Source organism: Pinus tabuliformis, chromosome 4_2, assembly GCF_031772625.1.
Source record: "Pinus tabuliformis cultivar Carrire ecotype Pingquan chromosome 4_2, CPIR1, whole genome shotgun sequence".
NCBI lineage: Eukaryota > Viridiplantae > Streptophyta > Pinopsida > Pinales > Pinaceae > Pinus > Pinus tabuliformis.
In genome coordinates this window covers 889,762,387-889,780,769 of record NC_142304.1, presented here as the reverse complement: position 1 = coordinate 889,780,769, position 18,383 = coordinate 889,762,387, and the positions used below count along the sequence as shown (strand labels likewise).

At 35.3% G+C, this 18,383-nt stretch overlaps 1 protein-coding gene across 1 annotated transcript; it reads right to left on the bottom strand.

Annotated features, from left to right (window-relative positions):
* Positions 1–12,889: 12,889 nt before the first annotated feature.
* LOC149172561 (leucine-rich repeat receptor-like serine/threonine-protein kinase BAM1) lies at positions 12,890–14,257 on the bottom strand. Its single transcript, XM_089427742.1, has 2 exons — positions 13,485–14,257; positions 12,890–13,408 (listed from the first exon to the last, which is right to left on the bottom strand). The coding sequence occupies exons 1-2, from the start codon at positions 14,182–14,184 to the stop codon at positions 13,083–13,085; spliced, it is 1,026 nt and encodes a 341-aa protein (XP_089283868.1). The 5' UTR covers positions 14,185–14,257; the 3' UTR covers positions 12,890–13,082.
* Between the last annotated feature and the right edge of the window lie 4,126 nt (positions 14,258–18,383).

The following is an 18,383-nucleotide window of genomic DNA, read 5'->3' as shown; positions in this document are numbered from 1 at the left end:
CAGGTTCCACTTAACAAAGTCGCGTATACATGCGGGATCGCCGATCAAAAGGCGCGTATGTGTATGCACACACTTTCATGTAAGGAAAAGCATGTACATGTGGGAAAACTTGTTTTTAGTACATGGTATTTAGTCCTTGGTATTTGGACCTATGGTATCTTGTCCAAAGTATTGAACCTAGGTATTGGGTCCCAGGTATTGGTTCTAAGTGGTTTTGGACCATGGTATTGAGTAAGGCCTAAGACTATAAAAGGGGAAGGAGATCATTAGGCAAAGGCACTCAAGGATTGAATATTTTATGAAGAGCAAGATCTAGAATACTAGTCATTGGGTTATGGTGCATAGCTGCATCTAAATCAAGGAGGAACCTGAGCGCTAGAAGAAATATATGTTCTATTGATGGATCAAGATCTTAAGGCTTGAAGAGAAGTATCTTTGTGTGATTTTTATCTGTTATATTTGGCGCATGACTTGATCTATAAATCTGATAATCTGGGTATAATTGATGTTTGAATAATTGAAAAGGGTAAATTATCTTTTATAGATCTGTACATAAGTTCATCATAGCAAAGGTGCGTATACACACTGGTTCGGTATTCAAAACAGCGTATACGTAGGTTTGGCTTAATACATAAGCATATGCACGCAGGTTCTACATATTGAAGTAGTGTACGTCTCATAAAATATGCTTTAGCTACTTCTGTTTATTGCTGCAGTGTTCTGGGTTCAGGATTGGTTTCTGGTTACTGTTACTGCATTCTGGTTACAACATTCAAAGAAGTGATTGTTTGATTCATTTTTGTTTGGTGCAAAGGAGATTGGTTAATGCAGATACATTTGATATTTTGATGGATCCAATATGAAAATTTATGAAACGTGGTCCCTGGAAGAAAAGAGAATGTTGTAGCCTTCTGTAGGTCAGCACCTACATATTAGTACATTAGCTAGTACAAGAGATAAGGGGGTTGTAGCTTCCTTCCAGGAGAAGCTGGAGAATGAGAGAAGGTTGTAGCCTTCTGTAGGTAGAAGCCTGTGTACTGGTATAAGACTGCACCAATATAGAAATATTGTAAAAAGAAGTTTCTTATTGAAAGAAGATAGAGACGAATTGCAACAGGTAGTTTTCACCCAGATTGGGTTTCCACCTTTTATCTTGTGTTCATGTGTGTGATTGCCTATACTGTTTACTACACTAGATTACTGTTTTATGGTTCTAATACACAGATTAAGATCAGCTAACTAAATTAGAAGTCTGCAAGATATACGCGGTTTTCTATAAACATAGTTGTGTATATGCGTAGGTTTAATTAACAGAAGTAGCATATATCAATTTGGTTATGGAAATGAAAAATTGTTAAATTTCTAATACTGATTCACCCCCCCCCCCCTTCTTAGTATTATTTCCAACAATTGGTATTAGAGTAGGTACTTCAGAAGAATCTTGATCGCTTGAGGGAAGATCTATCATCATGAGCAACTACGAAAAAGAGGCATCCATCGGACCACCAATCTTTGATGGAAGCAACTTCGTCTATTGGAAGGTAAGAACCACAACCTATCTTCAATCTCTTGGTACAGAAGTTTGGGATATTGTGGAAGGAGAATACACATTTCCTTCAGCAACTCCTACAGATACGACTGGTAAAAAGCAGTATGAAACAAATGCAAAGGCTATCAATACTCTATTGGGGACTCTATCTCAATCAGAATTCGTCAAGGTTATGCAGCTCAAAACCACCAAAGAAATATGGGACAAGATCATTCTAAGTTATGAAGGAGACGATCAGGTAAAACATGCAAAACCATAATCTCTCAGAATTCAATATGAAACTCTCAGAATGAAAAATGATGAAAGTGTGGCTAATTATTTCTTACGTATAGATGAGATTGTTAATCGCATGAAAAACTTGGTGAAGAAATAAAAGAAGTTACTTTAGTTGAAAAGGTTCTAAGATCTTTGTCTTCTAAGTTTGAATCAAAAGTTTCTGCCATAGAAGAAAAGAAGAATCTTCAGAGTATTACTATGTCACAGCTACACTAAATCATAATCGCTTTCGAAATGAGAAAATGGGGACCATCAGACAAGAGAGAAGCCACATTCAAAGCTTTAGGAAAAGGAGTATACAATGAGTCAGGGAATACATCAGAAGGAGAGGAAGAATCAAACTTTGTCAAGAACCTTCAACGGGGTTCTAGAAGATTCAGAGGTAAGCTACCTTTGAAATGCTTTGCTTGTGGAAGAGTCGGTCACTATGCAGCCAAATGTCCTCATAAAGATAAGCTTGATAAAGGTAAGGAACCAGTTAAATGGAACAGAAAATAGAACTTAAGTAAGAAGAGTTATTATACACATGAAGACAATGACGAACTTTCAAATAGTGATGAAGATGAACATGGTAATGATTATAGACTTTTGATGGCTTTTGAAGATGATGATTTCTTGGATGCTATAGATGAAGATGATCTCTATGAAGAAATTTCTAAACTTAAAATCTGTTTAGAGGAAAAGAGTATGATCATAGATAATCTGACATTCCAACTTGCTGAAAGGGAAAAACACAATGAAAAGTTAGAATGTGAAATTGTGGGAATTAGAAAAAATATTGAGAAAGAAAAAGCTCTTAATCTTAGATTTGCTAAAGGATCTAAAACTTTAGATGAGATTATCAAAGTGCAACATTCTCCTCTAATCAAGACAGGTCTTGGATATACTAAAGAAGCATCTCAAGCAAAGAAGACATCCACCTCCAAAAGTTATCTTGATGTAGCAAGGAGAAGTGAATAGGTTGACAATCGTCAGTAGAGGCTTAAAGCAGATCACCAGTCAACACATGATTTTATATTATAGACAGGAACATGGTCAAAAAATACAGAGCTGAAAGTCTGAACTTAATACATCAAAATCTTCAAACCCCTCTCGGTTTTGTACAACCAGTATTTAAAAGGAAATAATCATAACTGTCTTTGAGGAAAACTAGCTATAGGTGGCATATACATATCACAATAGGAGTACGTAAATGTCTAATCAGCTAAAGGTGACTTGAATTCGAGCAAGATGTTTGCACAAAACTGCTAACATAGGTGGCTGATCCGAGTTAATGCTGCAACATAACTGTTGGATTTATTGAATAACCACGAAAGAGTAGACAAAGGGCCCTATTGCTTCCGGGTGTCATATGCTTGACTCCACCTTTGACTACGGTCTTGAGCTTGCTTTGTTATCGATCTGGGCTGAGTGACTAGGATAGAATCCATGTAGATACGATTTTGGAGATGCCCATGTGGGCGGTTTCTTCATTTGATACGTGGAACCTGCCATACCATGGAAGTAGTTACGGAACACACAGTTAGCTGCAGAATAGGTTATGTTCTATAGCTACTTTGCAAAAATTTATTCAAATATCAAAAACATAAAAATATAACATGTCAATCATTTAATGCCCTCCTTAAGACAAAATCTATCATTTATCATTGATGGGGATCTGTAATCTTATAGAAAAGAAAGGAAAAGAAGTGAGAAAAATTGTCAAGGAGAGGGTAATTCTGAGGTTCAACATGGGCCTGGGAGGAAGGGGTGTTACATTTCCCAACCCAAAAGTCACAGAGATGAAGTAAAGAAGTGACATGTTCAATAGAAACTTATTATCTTTAATAGGTTAAGTACCTTGCTTCCCAATTTCCCTAACCATTTCTTGTCAATACCTCTTTACTTTTGACGAGCTTGAGGAGGATAACGTATGCTTGATCTACAAGTTCGTCCTTCAGATGAATCCTTCTGAGTATATTTAACAAACCATGAGAAGGAGTGGTTCAGTCTTTTCATGCTTAATGAATCCATTGTTGTTTAATAATTTTACGAGTCTGACGAAGGTATAACTTGACTTATTTTTCATGTTTAGAGATTTTCAAAAAGAGATGAAAAAGAAAGCTACAAAGATTCATTTTCGTAAATTTAGTCTCTTGAGTCCAAAAAGAAAGAAAACAATACCCAGAAGAAACTTTTATTCATGTTCGACTAAATTATTCATTTTTGTAAATAGTCTATCCCAGTCTGGAAAAGGGTTGAACGTATATTGGGCAGATGTATTTTCATTTTCTTTAACGAGTTCAAAAAGACAAGTGCTTGGTAGTCTTTTCATGTTTTGGGAGTTTGAAAAGAGGTGAAAGAAGACTCCTCCTGAAGGAATGAGTGGTATAAAGGGTATAAATTGGTTTTGTCATGATGGAACTACCCAAAAAACATAAAGCTCAAGAGACAAGATAATAATACCACTCACCACAATGGTTCCCCATGCAAGCATAAAAAACCAAGTGAAAGCATATGATTGGCCTAGCAGATGGTGATGATGGGAAGAGAAAACCAAGGCTCGTCTGGAAAAGAAATACGCTAATGAAAATTGAAATCAGATGGGATAAAATGCCAATGGTTTAATTTTTACACATGCTTGAAACATGGGAAACTATGCTTGAATTTGGTTTAATTTTTACACAAGTTTGAAATAAGGAAAAATTATGCTTGAGAGTAGTTTCATTTTTACAAAATCTTGAAACAAAGGGAAACTATGCTTGAGAGTGGTTTCATTTTTACACAACCTTGAAACAGAGAAAATTTTTGCTTGAGAGTGGTTTCATTTTTACAAAAATTGAAACAAGGGAGAAACTATGCTTCAGATAAGTTGCATGTCCCCAGCATAATGACTCAATTCTAGGCACATAGACCCTAAGATTCATTTCATTCACCTAAGTAGACTATTGGTTACTAATAGGTGGATGGAATAAAGGTTTATTTACGAGATCAAGTGAAAGACTCAACTTGAAGGGAGATATGTTTCATTTTTTCACTGGTTTGACACACAAAAAGAACCATGTTCATGACTTCTTGTTTCATTTTTTAATAAGCTTGACATAAGAAAAAAAACTTTTCTCCAAAAAATTGTTTCATTTTTTAATGATCTTGACACAATTAAAATAACTCTACTTCGACCCTTAGGTAGCTCAGTAACCTTGTGAGGGAAGATTAATTGTTGGTGAGGTATATCTAGGATAGGACGGGATGGGTTGGGCTACTCACATTTTCATGCCACCTTGATACAAAATGTTTTGATAATTAGGATAACCCATACAAGGTTGTCTATTCTAGGAAATCCTTGATATTGTTGGAAATTTTGACTTTGGAAGTATATGTTGCATGGTTGTTGTCTGACCAACAAGAGCTTGGGGTATTCCTTGTAACAATTTCTCTAGTGGAATTTTCATCACTCTTGGATTAGGTTGACTAATTTATGCATGTGGCATGCTATAAATGGGTTGAAATACTTGTACTTATTCAATAGTCTTACCAAGTGAGTCATCACTTGAAGGGGGTTTTGTGACAATAGGGGAAATGTCCCCTTGTTCGACAGGATCTAAAGAAACAAGAAGACCATTAATGGTATGAACCTCACTCTCTACGGGAAAAGTACAATCAAAAGAAGGTGGAATCAAGTCGACCACTTTCTCAACCAAGGTTTGGTTGGGAATGGACTTATGGGATTCATATTCAGAGAGAGTGGGATTGATTGGATTTGTATCAATCACTTCATCAACTAGTGGAGGATTGGGAGAAAACTTCCGGTAACCAACCGAAAGTCGAGGCTAAGAATCTATAAGGTTCTCCAACACTTTGGATAGTTCATCCAGATAAGGAAAAAGGTGAATAGGATGATTCCCTTTGCATAACCTACAAGGAAACTTGAATTTACCCCTTTTCCCATGGACCTTACTATCACTAGTTGATGTTTTATCATCGACATGATCTCCAAAAGATGATGACAAGGGTTGATGTGAGAACCAATTAAGTGTAAGTAAAGGATACTCCCAATGAAATCAAATATAATACGAGATTTCATTAATATAAGTCTCAAACTAAAACTAGATGATAATTCCAAAGATCAAGAGATGATACTCAAAGGTGATTAACACTCATACACAATTTGCAAAAATGAAACCAAAAACACTAAAAAATTATTAAGAAACTGTTTTTTTCTTTTCATTTCATTTCAATTGAAAATGCAATGAAAATGAAAATGAAGCTAGATCATTGATCAAAAGATATCACACAGACTAGAACTGTAATATGAAAATTATTTTCATCAAATCAACAACCAAGTTCAAGTGTTCACAAACCCTGATGATGAGAAGAAATAAAAATGAAACAAACTCTCATCAAAGGAACAAAAATCTATATGTTAACACACTGATAGCTTTATAGAGACACAAATAAGTTCATAGACACAAGAAAACCTTTTCGATCAAATCAGAGCTCAGAGGAACGCATAGAAATGATTTTTTTTTTTCATTCTACAGGACCATTGCATGTGTAGAGTGGGCACCAATGTGAACCATCATGCTTACAAGGACGAAATCTTGTGTTCGGTCACTCTGTCTCAGAACGGAGAGCGCATTGGGACTAATTTTCTTAAAATACGACACAAAAAACCCTACCAAGCTCAGAATTATGTTCTCTTAAGGTTAATTATTGTTTGAACAAGTCAATTCAGGTTGCTTTGAAAGTTTAAAATTGACTAGGCCAAGGAAAGCACTAAAGGGAAATCTCGCTCCCCAGTATGGTCACCAATTTATCATATGGAAAATTTCACTTATGTGGACACAAATGAACTCCCTAGATATAGTGGTATGATCTAGAACAACAGAGGTAAAAAGGGTCTATGTTTTCCTTAGAGATATTAGAATACATAAAAGAGACCTACCTAGGATCTGTAGTGAGTCATCCTCTTCTCTTCGCTTGTAAGCTCCAACTCTAGCTCCACATGCTATAAATGGAACCTACAAAAAACGACTAAAACAAGAAATAGAACTATAATATCTGCATATCATAAACTAATGTCTCTAATCAATGAGTCATAATGGCATTGAAATACATAAGCATCAACATGACACAAGTATAGGAAAATAGAGTTTTTTTTTTGTATTAATAAATAGGAGAGAGTTACAACTATTTATAAATGTTGACTTTGTATATGTCTCCCCAATTATCTTGTCCTTCCTTGCCACAAAGAAAATTTCCAAAATCAACACTAATGAATAAATTGATGATGATTCCTTAAGCTCAAGGCAGCAGCATGAGGGCACTAGTAATCTCTGAAAGCTAATCCAAACTATATAGGAGGCAGTAAATTTATAGGGTGAAAGTGGTAGTTTAGGATTTACCAAACTAGGCTTGAGATCCACATATGAGGGAGGATAAGTTATGGGGATAAAAGATAAGACCATTATTGTAGTATCAGATATGGATTCGAGATCTTTATCCATGGTAAATAGTTAAAACCACCTTATAAGATTTTGGAAGGAGAAGATTAAAAAATATTTTTTATTTTTCCCGAAATTCTAGAATCACCGTTTCTACAGAGTAGAGAAGTCTGCGCTGATTAGCGTAGATGCTTAGTTGTGAAACTTTCAACCACCATAGGAGGATAGGCATGCAGAGTGTGTTGGGGCTAAAAACGTGGTTTTTGAGCTGATTGACCTAGAAACTCAAATTTTTTGGACAGGTGATGCCTAGGGATTTGCAAAGGGATAATGCCAAAGTGTTCAAGGATGTTGATTGATCCGGTTTTTAGGCCTTTTGAGTAGATGTGGAAAAATGATTGGTTACAATCATCTTGGTCAATCTCTTTTACTCATGATGAAACCCTAAAGATACGCTAAATCCATTTAAGTAATTATCATCCCAAATCCAAAGGCCTCGTTCTAGGCCATGATGTTGAATGTGCTCACATAACCTATCTAGAGAGTAATCTTGAGCTTGATGCTTAAAGGTAACCACTCAACTCTATGGTTGAGTAATTTTGGGCCTTTAGGACCATTCTTCCTAATTTTTATCAACGTGCTTGACCCACAAAGAATGATTGTCCTAAGGAAAAGGTTGAATGAGATAGTTATGTTGATGTGTTAATTCACTACCTATGGAAAGCATCATGCATCAATATCATGCTCAACAAGTCCTCACGTGGAGAAATTCACCAATTATCCAAGTCATCATGTGGAACTTGGTTAACACCTGTGACTTATGGTGAAACCCTGAGCTATTACCATTCCTACATGTTAATTGAATGTTAACTCTCTTTCCCAAGGCTAAAGTCACTCACTTGCCCCTTTGGGGAGAACTCCAAGCCTTGATTCTCTCTGGATTTCTCCCTAGCCACATTACACGACCCCTAGTCAATAATTTGACCTGTTTATATTTTAACCAAAGGAAAATGTCCGCCCCTTGATGGAACAACATCAAAACTCCCTCTAACTAGCTGGTCCTTGAAGTATACAAACTTCTCAAGCTTCTCCCTAAAGTGTACAAACTTCTAAAGCGTGTCCCTAAATTGTACAAACTTCTCAAGCTTCTCCTTGAAGTCTACAAACTTTTCCCTAGGACAAAGAATTTCTGAGAATGTCAGCAACCTGCTCGACTGGAGAGTCCTTGTTCCCTTTTGTACCATGTCTTGGTACTTTATATTAATTTTCTTTGACATGTCATCATGGTTGTCTCTTGCACCTAATTAAACAGTCATGCAACTTCACAACTCACCAAATTAGATACAATATACTTAGCCTCTACAGTCCCGAGTGCAAAATACTTGCTTCATGCCCAAGCATAATCCAAACTAAATCATCATCATGATGTGATCTTCCTATCTTCATACTATTTTCCCAATCTGAATTTGTATAACCCTGTAGTTGATTCCTTCACAATAACTATCGCCACAACTTCTTGACACTGAAGAAAATCCTTCTATAGTAATATGGCTATTCCCTCTGCCACTTAGCCTTTTCATATTAGTTATCATGGAAGTGGCCATGGACTAGTTGTCCATCATCCCAAGTCTCTGAAGGATTGTGATAATACGCTTATCTAACTTCTGCCACACTTCTAGTTCTAAAAAGTAATGTATTCAACCAAGATCCTTCATATCGAACTCATATGTCAACTCCTTCTAACACTAAATCAGGGCTTGACAGGTCCCTATATCATGGAAGCAAATCCTCTTGCCACTGTTTCTCCCTATGTCATTTAAGTCCTTCTCCCGTCAGAAACAAGTCATGTAATAACAAGATCAACCAACACTCATTAGATATTCATCAATCCAATAATACCAAGCCCAATGTGTTTTCTTGTGATAATATAAAGCTCTCTTTAGTTTGCAATCATGATACTTCTTCTCATGTACCTCAAAGCCCCAAGGTAGCTTTATGTACACTTCTTCTTCCTCAATTAATCCATTGAGAAAAGTGATCTCTGTATTTGCTTTGTGAAATTTTCAAAGCAATAGAAATGATAATAGTTCTAACAAAAGTGTACTTGACAACTAAAGCATCTTGTCATAGTATTCTCCCTTTTTCTAGGAGAATCCTTGAATCTTTCTTGGTAATTCCCTATGTTGAAATCTACCATATACTTGTAGATCCACTTGGAATTCACCACTGACTTTCTTTAAATCTTGACATGGTCTTCATTATGGCATCCTTTAAACTAGTTGACCTACCTGCTCCCTCTAAGCTAGGAACTCTTCTGGTCATCATACATGGTTCTAGATGTCAATACAAATTATCCCTCTTCAGCACAAATCACTCTAGAAGAATCATGTTGTCTCAATCTTTGCTTCATTCTTCACAATGATTTCATCTACTACCAAATCCTTTGAAACCTTTACAATGTACCTAGAACCCTCATTAAGACGTCATGTAAGAAATGATTATAACCTAGAAAAAGGAAATAAAGACAAGAAGATAACTAATAATAAAACAATAATAATCAAGGAAGAGAGATATAAAGTACTGATATTTTGAGGATTGTAGGGAATTTTCAACTCCCTCTTGATCATTGTCTTCTTGCATGAACGAAATCCATCTGCAATTTCATCATCCTCATCATCAACATGTTGTTTTCCTTTTCTTTCTTACATGAGCTAGGATTTATTCTTTCAGCAGAAACATTGATTTAGGTATAACTCTAGGGTTTTATCCACAATATCTAGGGTTTTCTTATCAAAGAATTATATATTTCTAGGGTTTATAAATCAGTTCTTCCAATAAGGGATCATAGCACAAGTTTTATGACTTCCCTTGTTTTATGTGAGAGGACCCTCCAGCTCCCTCTTTCTCCTAGCCTACTTGCAGAAATCAAAGATCTATTTGCAATTTTTTCAACGTAGTAAAGCATGCCTTTATCATTAGTTGCTAATGATTTTGTAGTGTCATTCTTTGATTTCTTCTAATATGGATTCTCTTCATCACCATTTCCTTTCCTCTTCTTATCACCATTTCCTTCAGTGTATTTATTTTTATAATGACCTAACTTGTGGCAATGAAAACATTAAATATCCTTATTTTGAGGGGTTGGTCTTCTACTTGCATTCCTTTGAATTTTTATAAAATTTTTCCTTCCTCTATGATTTTTAGAGTGGGTTGTAAACACTTGAGAGTGATCATCTTGAGGTCTTGGAATCTTCCCCTTTGAGAAAAGTCTAGATTCTTCTTGGGTACATGAGGTTCATAGATCCTCAAAACTTGGAATATTTTCTCTGTCACAAATACTAGATGAAAACGAGTCCCATGTGTTAGGAAAACCATTAAATGTTATAGTCGCAAGTTATTTATTAGAAATAATTTCATTAATTGCTTGAAGTTGATCTCTTAGATGAGATATCCCCATAAAATATGAGGCCACAATATTATCTCTTGTCATTTTAACATCACAAAGCTCGTTCTTCAAATACATTACTTAACCAATGTTGTTGATGGAATATAATCCAACCATACACCTTCTTTGAAGTGTCAATATTTGAGACATATGGAATGAAATGATCTTTAATAGAATCCACAATAATACTCATGGTTGTGATGGCATCCTTCATGGATTTTTTTTCCCTTCATTATCTGAAGGTTTAGTAACATTGCCCTTCACAATATCCAAAACATCATTGTTTGCAAGAATGAGGTCAATCCTTGTTTTCCAAGCCTTGAAATTTCTAGATCCTTCCAACTTGTTCTCTAACTTCATAAAGCAACCCATGGTTATAGATAAACAATAAAATTGCAGATGTAGGTCTCTTCAAAAGTGATTTCAATGCCCTTTTCTTCACCAAAGGTCTAACACTATGTTGATTTTTCAAGTGCAATAGATACAAGCACTAATTTGCGAAAACTAATAATTACTTCTAATGATATAGATATTCTTTTAGCACTTTTAGTTTATCATTAAGCAATTACACTTTAAAAATTCAACCATAAGGGCAATAGGAAAGTAGAGATAATAATGCACAAAGACAACCCAATATTTACCATAGGAAAACCCAACAACCTTTTCCTTAGATAAATTCTTTAGTTCAACAAGAGATACATCTATTTCTTCTAGTCAAATACAAAGTCAAAATGCAAGAAATACAACCCTGGTCAAACCTTGTCAAAGTTCCCACAATAGTCGACTCTAGTAAGTCATGTGAACTTCCCGTTAGTCATGCACACATTTTGTTACTCATGCACACTTCTTGTGACTGATGTGTAGTTCTTGTGACTCGTGTGCACTTCTTGTTCCCTCTCTCCTTCACATAGATAAACAAAAGAATAGATGAGTGATCTAAAATATGTGTCAAGAGAAGGAGGTCGAGTGCCTTATTTATAATCTTTTGGGAGGTTGAATGGGTGTCACTTCAACCGGGGTCGATTTGACTTGATGGAGGGCCAACTTGATTATCTTGGAGCCAAAAATTTAAAATTTTCTCTTTTGAAACTAACATGAAGAACATGTGGCATATTTATCATTACATATATTTTAAGGGCTAAAATATTAATTATGAAGGCAGACCATAGCTATAGAATTCAACAAAATGTACTTGTAATTTAGATTTTTTAGGCCAATTTTCGTATGCAACGTTATATTTGTTTATGTACCTCTTGGGTTTGAACCAAAACTGTTGCTTAATGGAAGCAATTCCATAATCTGTGTTACTGAATGCCTCAAATTGTTTGTTAAAGTCTTATACCCCACAATTGCTACGAGCCAAATCAACCCTCTAGTAGTTAGGTCAGATATCGGATCACCGACAATATATCGTATGAAAAAAAATCAAATTTTCTTTTCACAGAGAGAAATGCATAAATCACCAAGTCATTAAGAAATTCAGAGTAGTGAGTGAATTCCTAGATGATAACCAATATTGTTTCATCACACGTCTACTTGGAAGTATCAACATGTCAATTGTAAGCATGATAACATATGTTGACCTTGAATACGGCTGACATCTCAAAGTTAGGAGAATTTATTAGTGAGACTGGGACAAATGTCATTAAAATTGAAATAAGACATCAAGTATTTACAAATTAATTTTTTTTAATTCAAATAAAACTGTATTATTTATTTCTAAAGATTAACATTAAAATTTACATAAATCAAAGCTAAACTACTAGCAATCAAATCACAAATAGATTAATAGAATCATACCAATAACAATACATATACAACTATACACACAACTTTTATCAAAATAAAAATATTTCATATACTATGTCTTGGTATTTTTATTTTTTAATAAAAAAATTATATTTTGTTTTTAAATTAATTAAAAATATCATATTTAAATTTAGATGATGAGGTTAGATTATTTTATTAATATAAATATTACACTCCAATTTAGAATCTTGGGTTTTATGGTAACCATTTTCATATACCAACATGCTCATATCTAGTAAATAATTTCAATATAATATTGATCACTTAAACCGAAACTTCAAAGTCATTGTTACATAATCTTACTTCAAATTTTTAATTTAAAAAAATTATATTATTAAAACGTGGGACACCTTTCAATTATTTTTCTATTGATCAAAATAGGGATTAGATTCCATAACCTTTCCATAAAATGAACCGCCTTATCGTGAGTTTAGACAGAGGGAGGATGTCACCCTTGATTTACGCGGTCACATGGACAATCACGTCTCTTACATTTCTCTCTTTGGTCACATGGGAATGTGAAAATTAACGTCTCTAACCTTTCTTTCTTTCGTCATTTGGTCACATGGGAACGTCAAAATTATTGCATGGGTTTACAGTATGTGAGCATATGCACTATTTCGCGCATGGTGGGTCTGTGGACAGGTTGCTCCTGTGTGCACAGTATAGCTACGAAGAATATATGCATCGCCTCTTCCTCAGGAACGTTAGTGAGTCTGGCATCAATAATCTTCATAACTTCTTCTCTTTTCCAGCTCGTCATCTTCTTCGCCCACCCTCTTATGTTCATGCCCTCTTCATATTCTCTTTCATCCACTGATTTCTTGCCAGTGATTAACTCAAGCAGAACCACTCCGAAGCTATACACATCGCTCTTCTCGTCCACTTTCAGTGTGTACCCGTACTCTGTAAATTCAGGAATTAAAATTAAGAATTTGGCCCCAAAATTAAAAGGTAGGGAAAATGTGAAACAACAATTTACCTGGAGCTATGTACCCGAAGGTGCCTGCTACTGAAGAAATGCTTTCCGATGCACCGGAATGATGCAAGATCTTGGCGAGGCCGAAATCTGCAACACGGGCTTCAAAGTTGGAGTCAAGAAGAATATTAGTGGATTTCACGTCACGATGAAGGATGAGCGGGTGGCAATCATGGTGAAGATAGCACAAACCCTTGGCAGCTTCCACTGCGATTTTGTATCTACTTTGCCAATACAAATCCCCGCCATTGTTTCCATGAAGCAGCTCCCCTAGGCTTCCATTACTCATGTATTCATACACCAGGAGATTAGTGTCGTGGTTGGAGATAATGGCCAACAATCTGACTATGTGCCGATGGCGGATTTTTCCCAATGTCTTGATCTCCGCAGAGAAACCACGATCATTTGAAGAGGCTGTAGTACCCATTAATTTCTTCACTGCAATCTGATGGCCATCAGGCATTATACTTTTATACACAACTCCCGCTCCTCCTTTGCCGATCATGTTCTCTTCTTTTACGCATTCCAACACGTCGCCGATCCCAAAGTTGAGATTGTGGAAAGTGGTCATATTCCACGACCTGGCGGCGCCTTCTTTCTTGATGGCGGTTGCCTTAGATTTGACTGACCAAAATGCTAACACTAGAGAGCAGAAGAGTAAAAATCCCAGAGCTGAGAGAGCAGAAACAAGTCCAACCTCCATGTGTGCTGACCCGCAATGGCCCAACTGCGACCCGCATAAGTAGGGGTTCCCTGCAAACCAGCTTTTATTGAAATGTGAAAAATGACTGCCCTCTAGAATACGGCCGGAAAAATTGTTATAAGAGAAATCCAGATTGGTCAAAGTAGGCATATTTTGCAATGAACTAGGAATGCTCCCATTCAAGTGGTTTCTGGATACGTTCAGATAGTTGAGAACGAGAATACTGACGATTTCCTGTGGGATGGGACCACTGAATTCGTTCTGGCTAAGATCAATGTGTACCAGAGAAATACAGCTGCCAATTTCTCTAGGAATTATACCAGAAAACCTGTTATTGGTCAAAGTTATGACCTCAATCTTTCCCAGTTGACCAATCTCTGGTGGAACATTGCCTGTTAATTGATTTCCATTGATCCGAAGAGTGCTCAATGTAGATAACTTACTAATCTCTGTAGGGATCATACCAGAAAGCCTGTTTTCGCTGAGATCGATCACTTCAATGTTCCTCAATTGGCCAATCTCTGGCGGTATAGTACCTGTTAATTGATTTCCACCAATCACGAGAAATAGCATAGAAGGTGACGTACATATTGATGAAGGAAGAGAGCCACTAAGACGATTATTGGAAATATCCATTGACCATAGAGTGGGGGATAGATTATTAATTTTGCCCGGTATGCTCCCAGTGAGATAATTGCCATGCAAATCGATCGAATCCAACATGGGTAAGTATAACAAGCTTGGAGGAATTGAACCATTCAAATAGTTTCCCCTCAACGAGAGATGTTCCAGAGAATTGCATGTGCCGAGAGAGTAAGGAACCGGGCCAGAGAATAGATTATTATGTATATATAAAATCTGCAGCCCTCCACCCTTGCAGAGATTCGGAGGGATGGGACCAGTTAGTTTGTTGTCAAAAGCCGTCACATACTTCAGCTTTCCACTTCCACCCAATTGCTGAGGTAGGAGACCTGTGAAATTGTTCGCAAAAAGATCTAAAGACTCCAAATTTCGCAAGTCCCCAATGAAAGATGGAATCCTGCCATGCAATCTGTTGCCGCACAGACCCAACTCTCTCAACAATTCCAGCGCCAAGAGTTCCACGGGTATTTCGCCAGAGAGATTATTAGAACATAGGTACATGTATTCTAAGTTCACGAGATTGCCGAGCTCTGCGGGTATTTTTCCACTCAAATTATTTCTATCCAAGTTAAAATATACCAAATTTTTGAGCTTCCCATACTCGCTGGGAATGCTGCCCGAGAAGAGATTTCCTCCTAGGTCTAAATGCCTGAGCTTCACGATATAGCTCAAATCCAGCGTCAATGCCCCTGACAAATAGTTGACCAAAACATCAAGGACCTCTAGGTTCCTCAATTTTGATATGTTGGAGGGGAGGCTTCCAGTGAGGGAGTTAAAGGAGACGTCGAGGACCTCTAGGTTCCTCAATTTTGATATGTTGGAGGGGAGGCTTCCATTGAGGTTGTTAGAGGAGACATCTAGTGAACGGAGGGTGCGTAAATTTGTGACTTGAGTGGGGAATGGACCTGAAATACCCATGTTAGAGAGATTTAGAGCCACTACTCGACCTATATGATCACATTGGACGCCAGCCCATGAGCAATGGACGGTGTAATTGGAGGGTCTCCAGCTATCTAAGGCATGATGAGGATCAATCATTTGTCCTTTCATTGAAATAAGCACTGCGGCATCTCCATGGAATGAAGAATTGGGAAGAGCAGATGATGGGTCTAGAAAAAGGGCAAGGAGGAACGCAGACAAGTGGAGGGCAAGTTTTGGCAGCCTCATCTTCTAATGGATGAACCTACGATATCGACAACGCTGTTAGAAAAGAGGTCCAACAACTAGAATCTAAAACTATAAAAATAGCAGAGTTAAAAACGATGCAGAATAAATATGAAAGACAGCATTTGGCTCTTGACCTTGAAAACGATGCAGAATAAATATGAAAGAGAGCATGCAAACCTACCCAATAGTTTCTATAAAATTGTAGAAATGGACAGAGCAGAGTCGTGGTAACGAGAGAATGAGAAGAAGATGCTGATCTTAATGCCGTTGCAGAGGAACGGCAACCACGTGAAAGCAGAAAAGCCGAGGTCACAACAGATTGGCTCTTGATCCTGAAAACGGTAGAGACCAGAGACACCCAAAATCAATACGAAAGAGACATATATACAAGTCATGGAGCCAGCGGAGCTGTCACCCGATAAAGAAAGGCATTGAGAAAATGGGTGGTAGGTAGTACGGATTAAACAAAAGGAACAGTAGGTAATATGGGAGGAAAGGAATTGTCTGGACAGTTATTTTTTTTGGAATTTGGGAACAAAAATTTAGAAATTATATTTAAATTATATTTTTTAAATGAAAATAGATTCATAATTATCAAAACTTTTTAAAACACTTATAATTTTGAAATTAAAAAATCTCCACTAAAATTTATTAAAATATTATACTAGAATTTATCAAAATATTATCAAATTTTAATGATTGAACAAAAAAATCAGTATGGTTAGACCATGGCAAATAGAAGTGACGAGTTGATTGAGCGAAAAAATGGTTAGAACATGGCAAACAGAACTGACGAGTTGAGAGTATACTACCTCCCAGTGCGAAACCTCTGAACTTAAGTCGATTGCAAATTCTCAAAATATTCCTTACAAATATGACTGCGATCAAAAAATTGACTGCACCGACCTAACGTACTAAAGAAAAGCAATCAGAAAACGCGCTGAAGAAAAGCAGTCAGAAAACGCGCTAAAGGAAAGCAGTGAGAAAATGGGTAGTAAGTAGGGCGGATTAAACAACAACTCACTAGTTGCAAACGTTGTACTGCCCGAACAGGTTCACACTTGTTTCATCTTTCGCCCTAATCTTTCGCGCCCGAATTACATGATGAAAAAGAGAATTATATGTTTCATAAACAACGTCCCTAACCTTTCGCCCGACTTACATCATGAAAAACACATGTTATATGTTTCACTCTTTTTAGAGTAGAAACTCCTCTATATTTTTAGCGTAAAGTCAATCTTTAAAAACAACTAAAACTATATGTTTTACGGAGAAATCATATTTTCCCAGTCAACGTCAATCTTTAAAATATGCTTTTATAACTGAAAATTAAGATTTTCAAACGATCTGGACACAAAATTTTTAGGCGATGGACACAAAATTTTTAGGCGATGCAGATATGTTGTATAGTTTAGTCAAAATGAACTTGGGTGATATGATTATTTTGATTAATAGTGGAAAAAGATAAAACACTTTAAAGATATATGCGTTCAATGAAAATGTATGATAAATAATAAATATTTTTACATGATAATAATAACTATATTAATTATAATCGAATTTATTAAATAATGAATTTATACTAATTATATATTAATTATAATTAAATTTATTAAATAATGAATCCATACAAGTGAGGATAGTTTTAGATACAGGAGGACTGCCCTATTATAGAGTTTTATGAACCCAATATTTTGGACTCACTTCCATCATGAGAGATGCGTTAATAGATATTCTAAAGATATTAATGATGTATCCATGAGTTGTATTTCAGGTTATGAAAGAAATAATATAAGAAATTTGATTGGCCATTATCTTATTAGTTTGTTAATATTTAGATTTTTTTAAATTAATTTCTTAATTATTTATTAATTTATTTATTTAATTGATTATTTTTTATATTAATTAAACAAAATAATTAATTTTTTTTTTTAATTAATTAATTAATTAAAAAACTGATTAATTAATTAATTTTATTATTTATTAAATAAATTACTTTATTTATTGATCTTTTATTATTTAATTATTTAATTTGTTTAATTAATTAATTAATTAAATAATTAGTTTATTTAATTAATTTGTTTAATTCTTCTTCATCTTTTTTTTCTTTTCTTTTTGTACATTTATCTTTTTGTTTCATTTTTATTAATAATTCTTAATTTTAGGTTCCTAAATGGAATGTCTTATATAGAATTTAAACCTTTAAAGATTTGGTGAGTTAATTTACTATAATTTTATATATAATTTTCTAGTGTTAATTTCTAATTATTTTAATTTGAGTTATTACGACTATATGCTTAATTTAAATTCATATGTTACTATGATATTATAATTGAATTGTTTTTATAATTTTTTAATATATATTATTATATTTAATTTGTAAAAAAATT